This window comes from Olea europaea, chromosome 5 (assembly GCF_002742605.1).
Source record: "Olea europaea var. sylvestris chromosome 5, O_europaea_v1, whole genome shotgun sequence".
Taxonomy (NCBI): Eukaryota; Viridiplantae; Streptophyta; class Magnoliopsida; order Lamiales; family Oleaceae; genus Olea; species Olea europaea.
In genome coordinates this window covers 13,554,267-13,562,471 of record NC_036241.1, presented here as the reverse complement: position 1 = coordinate 13,562,471, position 8,205 = coordinate 13,554,267, and the positions used below count along the sequence as shown (strand labels likewise).

The following is an 8,205-nucleotide window of genomic DNA, read 5'->3' as shown; positions in this document are numbered from 1 at the left end:
CAAGGGCCAACTCTTTTAGTTGTGCTCCTTATTACGCTAATCAATCAGATGATGAAGGTCGAATCTAGTAGGGTTGCAGGCATGAATTGAAATAATATTTGTCACTTCCAACCTGAGCATAGAAAATCTGATGACGAAGATAAAGTACCAATTTTGGATCTTATGGCGTCGACGGGTTGGCAAACCTACTACATCCAAAAATCCATCTCTATGATTTGGATATATTTTAAGTCGTTAAAATTATAATATGATAGAAATAAGTGATGGATAAATAAGTAATAATTATGAATTTTATGAAATATATCGTTAAGATATTATTTGACTTTGACCATTAAATGATAAAAAAAAAATTATAATATTTTTCAAACATGCATAAAAAGAAAAAATTAGAAAAAAGAACTTTCACATATTGTTTTCGGAAGGGGAAATATGAGTAAAAGAATCAAGTAAATAAACATATTATTAAGTATTAATGAAGAAATTTTAGAATTTTGGCCTGACCAAACAACGTTAAATTAAAGATCACTTGTAATATGTCGATTGTGTATTGCTTCAAACACGTTTGATACAAAATATTTAACATAATTCAACTATCAAACAAACACTAAATTTGGATCTTCGAATAGATAAATAGGGTGATGAAATAAACTCTCATTCGATTCTAAATTGAATTAACATTGAAAAGTGTTTTAATCAAGTGATAAGCGATCAAATTTGAGCCAATATTTGAGAGGCTAAATAAAATTATTTTAGTGGAACCAAGGCCAAAGACGCTCTGATTTCCATGGAGATATTTGAGGTATACTTGGACTGAGAAATTAAATTGGATCAGAATTTCTGTACATGTAATTTGACAAATTGAATTTCACAATTTCAAATTAAATGACATGCATGCATTTGTCAACTTATATGTACAAGAACATCTGTACAAATAGAATAATTCATGAAATCGAATGATTAACCTAATTAAAGTTGAAAAGTGAATATATATGAAATATTTACGTGAAATTATGAAGTATCTATTCCCTTGTTGGTAGTTTCAAATACTCGCGATGACTATATATATAAAGGATTGATTAATTAAGGGCTTGTTTGGAAGCGATTTTTCCTTCCAAAAAATTGATTTTTTGATTGTTATTTTATTATTCCAGTCGTCATATTTGACTTCTTTTCTCACAGGTGGATCTCACTTTTTTCCTAACGGTCAAAAAATCAATTTTCAAAATCACTTCCAAACAGGCTCTAAATTAAGATTTGAGCATGTTCGATTTACAATTTTCTGTTGGATCTATCTCATTCTCGGTTGACCAAACCTATTTATAAACCAAAATTTAGATTTAATTCGGATTAATAATCTACTTTATTTCGTTTTATCTTTTTTCCCCACCGAATAAATTCCCCTTATCGTTATAATTTATAGTTTATTATTATCGTCCATAAAGCATTTTGCGTTGAAGTTACGCATGAATGGTATAAATTATAGGGTTAACACAAAGTTTACATGCATTTGTGTAGTTTTGCTCTTAAGTTAAAGATGGGAGACGGAAGGGATAAGCATTATAGTGAGAATAAAGGGATATTTTGTCATCTTCCTGCATATGCCGCAGGAGCTAGTCATCATCCTCCAACCCAATGGGGTTACCACAACCCTCCGCCATCTGGCTATCCTCCGCCGCCGTGTGGATACCCACCGGCAGGTTATCCTCCTCCTGCTTTATACCCGCCATCTGCATGTCCGCCACCAGGTGGATACCCTCCAATGGCCGGTTATCCTGGTCCGTATCATTCAGGTACTTTTCTTTTCACTAATTATTAAGAATAATTCTTGTGATAAATAATTGATGATAGATAATAATTCTTGTGATAAAATATATTCTTGGAGGTCATGGAAATCACTTGGGAGGACTGTTGGCAGGAGGTGGGGCAGCTGCTGCCGCAGCTTATGGAGGTCACCGTTTGGCATACGGTGGCTACGGCCACCACCATGGTGGTTATTATGGGCATCACCACGGAAAGTTCAAGCATGGAAAATATGGAAAACATTGGAAGCATCATGGCATGTATGGGGGAAAGTTTAAGAAGTTTAAGAAATGGAAGTGAAATGATTGTGCGGCCTAATTAGTCACTGTTTGGTCAAAATTTTCACTTTTTGCTTCGTAAGTTTTGGGAACTGTGGACCTAAAATTACTGGCTTTTTATTATTATTATTATTATTATTAGAGGAATGAAAATCAAACAAGTGCTAAAAAGCCGAATAATTCGTACTAGAATTATTTATTCCCTGCATTTATAAATTTGTAGCTCTACACGTGCTTTTTCATGATTTCTTTTTTATGGGGGTCCTTGTTGAAAATTTATGAAATTAAACTTTATAAATTTTACATAAAGATCTCCATGTCAAATCACCAAAAAAAAATATATTTAATGCGAAACATACCTTGATCCATTTATTTGTATCTTGAATATTGAATTATGATATTTGAATTTTGTCTTCCAGATTTTTGAATTTTTCTTCTTGATTCTTAAATTATCCCTTATGTAGGTTTTTGGATTTTTCTCTTCAATATGCTTTTTTCCTGGACTTTTGCGTTGATGAGATGACATAAAAAAAATGAGAAATTACATATAAATTAGGGACCATAGCCTTATATATAGTTTGAGATCAATACATAAATCCTAGTTATAAAGATTGCATTTCATAAATAACAAACTCACTAAAATATTTTAAAAATCGGGTGGTAAATAAATTTATTAAATATTAAATTATTATATAATATACATTTATTATTTCCACCCCATGCCACCTCACCCTACTACACCACCTTCCCTCCACTTCAGAGATGGCCATTGACTTCAGCGACCACTCCATCTTACTCTACCCCACTCCAGCAATCTAAGAAATTCAAATCTCTCTCCCCCACTCTGGCAGACCCAACCCTACCCTACTTCTCACTGTAGAAAACTCCAATATCCAGGCCACATAAAATAACGCCAAAACAAAAACACCATCGACTAAACTTTCAACTCCTAATATCATAATTTCTGAATGATTTTCACCAAGTTCAAGCAAAAGAGCTTATCAAACCCATTCCACCATTAGATAATTTTCCATTTATCTAAGTCCAAACAAGTTGCAACAAAATCCAACCAATAGACAAACTCCAGTAGATTTGCTCTAGATTCAACAAATGGCCCTAGATTCGTCTGGCACGAAATCCATGCGGCGATCACTTTTATCCTTATATAGCTTCAAGAAGCCAATGTATGGGCCCTTTTGGTTTGGTTTTCCACTGCAACGAGGATTTCGGTGCAACTAAAACCGTTTGTTTCGAGATGATTAACTGTTTGTTTTGCGGTCATCTATGTTTCCTCGACGTCACCACCACTGGAAATCTCTTCTAGTGACCTCCCTTTCATCTTAGTCACATGGAAGGTACAGAAAAATCCAAGCCTAGTGGGAAAAAGCTCCGTCGGCAGTACAAAGGTTGTTGAGTTGGGGCCGAAGTTAGCGAAGATGAACGCCAGCTTGTAAAGAACTGCAAAATCCCATTCTTTTCATTTTTGGAGTAATCATATTTGGGATAAAGGACAGTTTGGGCAACTGGTGATGCTAAAAATGAAATTGATTTTGTGGGGAGGGTTAGGGTTGGGGTTGGGAAGACGGTGAACATGTAGATTATGTGTAATTAAAATTTTATTCATTATAATTATTAAAATCTAATTATCACCTGATTTGTAAAATCAAAATTAATTCCCTTGTTTTTAAAAATTGGTCTTTAATTGTAGGTTTCTAGGTAATTTTGTCATATAGTTTCCACATGTACTTGTCCATTATGAAATACAATTCTAAAGGAATCCAATCTCTACACATATAACTCAATCTATACTTTATTTAGATGCCCTAAGCCAAATTACTTATTTTTTATTAGATCACTTTAATAGCTTTAAAATATCCTTTATACACAATTAATTACATATGTCGGCTCACGCGGTATCAAAAGTTTTCTTTTAGGATAATTAATATTTCAAACTAAATTAATTAAAGCAACTTGTTACCAAAGTAACATCTCTTGTATAAATTAATTTATTTGAAATATTAGGAAGGCTGTGTATTCGTAATTCACGTGGATATTCACTGGCCAAAGGGAGATAAATGTTTGGCTGTAATAAATATGTGATAATTGTAAAGTTTCTTATGTAAACAATATATTGATCCAAAATAGGTTTATTGTTTGACATAGTTTATTATCAATATTTTATTATTACACCAAGAGTGCCACTTATAAGTTGGTATTTATATCCAAAAACTAAATATCAATGTTGTGCTTGATATTTCGTGATGGGGATTACCATTATTTGAATTTATTAATCGTTTAACATAGATTCTAATGTAAACATGTTTCTTTGGTTTTGTTCTCTATTTGATTAACTCTTCTGCTTTTACAATATTTGTCAACATCAATTCAATTCCTTTGCTAAATGGAACCGACTTTGAGCACTGAAAAGAGAATGTTCAGATTGTTCTTGGCTGCATGGCCTTAGACCTTGCGTTAAGGACTGAACAACCCGCTACACTTACGGATAAAAGTTTCGACAACAAAAAATGAGATTTCGATAAGTGGGATTGTTCAAATTTCATGAGTCTTATGATCATGAAGCTTGGTATTTCAGAATCATTTGCGGCATTGTGTCATATGAGGTAACTACAACCAAAGAATTTCTTGATGAAATTGAAAAACGTTTTGCGAAAAGCAATAAGGTAGAAATTAGTACGCTTCTGACAAACTTAGTTTCACTAAAGTATAAAAGTAAATGAAGTATTTGGGAGTACATCATTGAGATGTCTCATATTGTTTCAAAATTGAAGGCATTAAAGTTTAAGCTGTATGATGATTTGCTCGTGCATTTGGTTTTGATTTTTCTTCCTGCACAATACAATCAATTCAAAGTCAGTTACAGCTGTCGAAAGGAGAAGTATATTCTAAATGAGCTTATTACATACTGTGTGCAAGAAGAAAAAAAGACTAAAATAGGACAGGACTGAAAGTGCTCGCTTGGCTAGTACTTATGAGGACAAGATTAAAAAAAGAAAGAATAAGGAAGCTACACTTGATCTAACTCGAAAGAAAAAAACAAAAGTCTAAAAAGGATGAATCTGGCTATTATTTTTGTGGAATCTGGGACACTTGAAAAGGGATTGTACCAAATACCACACTTGACGCGTGAAGAAAGGTACATATCTCTCTTTGGTTTGTTTTGAAGTTAATTTGGTTTCAATACCTAGACGTAGTTGGTGGATTGATTTGGTGCCACTACCAATATAAGTGTGTCTATGGTTGTCTGAACAGCTGAAAACCAAATGATGAACATTAATCTTTGTAGATGACGGCAAATCAATTGAAATTGAGGTTATAGAGACTTTTAGATTATTATTAAAGACTGATTTTTATTTGGATTTTAAAGAGACTTTTGTTGTACAGTCTTTTAGATGAGATTTGGTTTCTATTTCTGTATTGGACAAATTTGGTTATTCTTATTCATTTGGAAATAATAATTTTAGTATTTTTCTTGATTCAAATCTTGTGGGTATTCATTCTTTATCTGGATACGATAATCTATACTTGTTTAATTCAATTACCTCTTTTAATGAAATCTTGCATGTGAATTCATGAGATATTAAACATAAATTAATCAATTAGATTTTTGCTTCATTATGTCACAAGTATTTTGGTCACATTTCTAGAAGGATGATCGAAAAGCTTGTATCAGAACGAATTTTTGATCCCCTTACTTTTTTAGATTTAAGTGTTTGTGTAAATTGTATTAAGGGAAAAAAAAGAGATTAGCTTCTAATAGAACTTCATACATCTTAGAACTAATTCATATGGATATCTGTGGGTCATTCTATTTGGCTTCTTGAAATGATCAATAATTATTTATTATGTTCATAGACAATTATTCTCGCTATGGCTACATATTCTCATTCATGAGAAATCCCAATCATTAGACATACTCAAGGATTATAAGTTTGAAGTTGAAAACCAACTCTGCAAAAGAATAAAACATATTAGATCTGACCGTAATGGTGAATATTATGGTAGATATAACGGATAAGGAAAGAGTCTTCCAAGGCCTTTTGCTAAATTCCTAGAGGAATATGGAATTCCATCGTATATCATGTCAGGTTCTCTTGGCATGAATGGTGTTACTAAAAGAAGAAACAGAACACTTAAGGATATGGTAAAAGTATGAATAGTCATTCTACCTTACCAGAATCTCTTTGGGGAGAAGCATTAAAAATTGTAACTTATATTCTCAATTGAGTTCCTAGTAAAGCAACTGTCAAAACCGCTAATGAACTTTGGACAAACAAGAAGCCTAGTTTGAAATACTTACACATTTGAGGTTGTCTAGTTGAGGCAGGGCCTTATAGGTCCAAGGAAAAAAATGGATTGCAAAACTGTTAATTGTTATTTCATTGGATACTTTGAGAGGTTAAGGGGTTTCAAATTTTATGATCCCACTGCAAAGTAAATTTTTGAAACGAGAGATGCCTCGATTCTTTAAGGATACAGAGTTTGTAGGGGAGATATGATTAGGGATTTTATCTTTGAGAAAGAATATATAAATATTCCTTTTGTTGCAATTGATTATGATTTGGACCAGAGATAAATTTTTGCTCCACAACTTATTTTAGAAGCAATTTCGGATCAAGACAATATTTTAGAACCCCTTATAAAAAATCACAAAAATTATTCTAAAAGAACAAACCCAACAACTTCAAGAACAAATGCCATTAAGGAGATCCACTAGAGAAATGAGAAATGCAATTTCAGATGACTTTATAGTATTTTTTCACGAACATGATATTATTGGATTGATGGAAGAAGATCCAAGCAATGCAAAGTGATAATTCTCAAAAGTGGATTGATGCTATGAATGATGAAATAAAGTTCATGAAAGACAATAACATTTGGAAACTTGTTCCATAGCCTGAAGGTACGAAACCCATTGATTGCAAATGGATACTTAAAACCAGGGGGAATTTGAAGGGTAATGTGAAAAGATATAAGGGTTAAAGGGAATGCATTGATTATAAAGAGATTTTCTCTCCAATTTCAATGAAAGACTCTTTTAAGATTATAATGGCATTTGTGGCATGTTTTTATCTTGAACTACATTAAATGGAAGTAAAGACGGTGTTTCTCAATTGTAACATTGATGAGATGACATATATGGTGCAACTAAAAAATTTTATGTCAGACGACCCAATGAAAATGGTTTGCAAATTAAAGAAATTCATTTATGGACTTAAGCAAGCTTCCTGTCAATAGTAGTACAAATTTCATCAAATAATGACGCCGAGTAGGATAGTGATTATCCTATTGATTTGTTGTAGCAGATGATTTGCAAGAAAAGAACGACAAAAAATGCCCAAAAACCAGAGAAAATATTCTGAATTCAACTCAATATTATTAATAATGCAACCTCCTCAAAACCAACCCACATTAATAACGCAGAATGATGAAAACTAACCTACAAGCCGGGTTAAATAGCTGCGAAATACGAAATTATGGGAAAATTACCAAAAATGGCAAAATCCCAAAATTATACCAAAATAAAATATTAAGTAAAAGAAGTAAGTTGCTAAAAATCTGGCTCAATTCGAGTTTTCTAACATATAAAAAAAAGGAAACGAAATATTACCATAAATAGTAAAAAATAACTTAAAATTGAATTTTGGAAAGGAAAACAGTGGATTTTGGGCTCGAAATTGACGTCTACCGAGCTGACATGCGGGCCGAAGAGAGCTTTCCGAATTGGGGTCATAATAGCGATTTCGATAACCGTAGCCAAAGTTATGGCCAAATTACCAAAGACACGTCAAATTCCCCCAATTAAGGAAATAATGGTGATTCACTTTCCATCTTTGCGCCGATCCACCATCTCATGGTATCTCAGTGCCATCATCGTGCTATCTGACAAATCAGCATTACTCGACTCAGATCCTCCTGCATCAGTTGCCCCGGGTTGGAAAGAATTCGCCCTTGAGTTCATAGTAATTTCATCGGACTCCATAAAATAAGGGCTTAGGTGTTTTACATTGAAGATGTCAGAGGTCCTCAAATGGCTCGGGAGGCGCAATCTGTAAGCATTATCATTGATCTTCTGCAACATTTCACAAGGTCCAATCTTCCGCTCCTT

At 33.1% G+C, this 8,205-nt stretch overlaps 1 protein-coding gene across 2 annotated transcripts; it reads left to right on the top strand.

The window, feature by feature from the left end:
• Positions 1-1,485: 1,485 nt before the first annotated feature.
• On the top strand, positions 1,486-2,332 carry LOC111394720 (glycine-rich protein A3-like). 2 transcript variants are annotated; one of them, XM_023020672.1, is made up of 2 exons: positions 1,486-1,790; positions 1,916-2,332. In XM_023020672.1, exons 1-2 carry the CDS (start codon positions 1,502-1,504, stop codon positions 2,098-2,100), a joined length of 474 nt encoding a protein of 157 aa, XP_022876440.1. In that variant the 5' UTR covers positions 1,486-1,501; the 3' UTR covers positions 2,101-2,332. The 2 variants fall into 2 exon arrangements, with proteins under 2 accessions (XP_022876440.1, XP_022876439.1); XM_023020671.1 differs by having other exon boundaries at positions 1,488-1,790; positions 1,883-2,332.
• The last annotated feature ends 5,873 nt before the right edge of the window (positions 2,333-8,205 follow it).

Excerpts from the sequence above, each read along its gene's own strand:
- LOC111394720 (XM_023020671.1), top strand. The coding sequence starts at position 1,502 with ATGCATTTGTGTAGTTTTGCTCTTAAGTTAAAGATGGGAGACGGAAGG. Across the intron at positions 1,791-1,882 it reads TCCTGGTCCGTATCATTCAG|GTCATGGAAATCACTTGGGA; the intron begins GTACTTTTCTTT and ends ATATTCTTGGAG.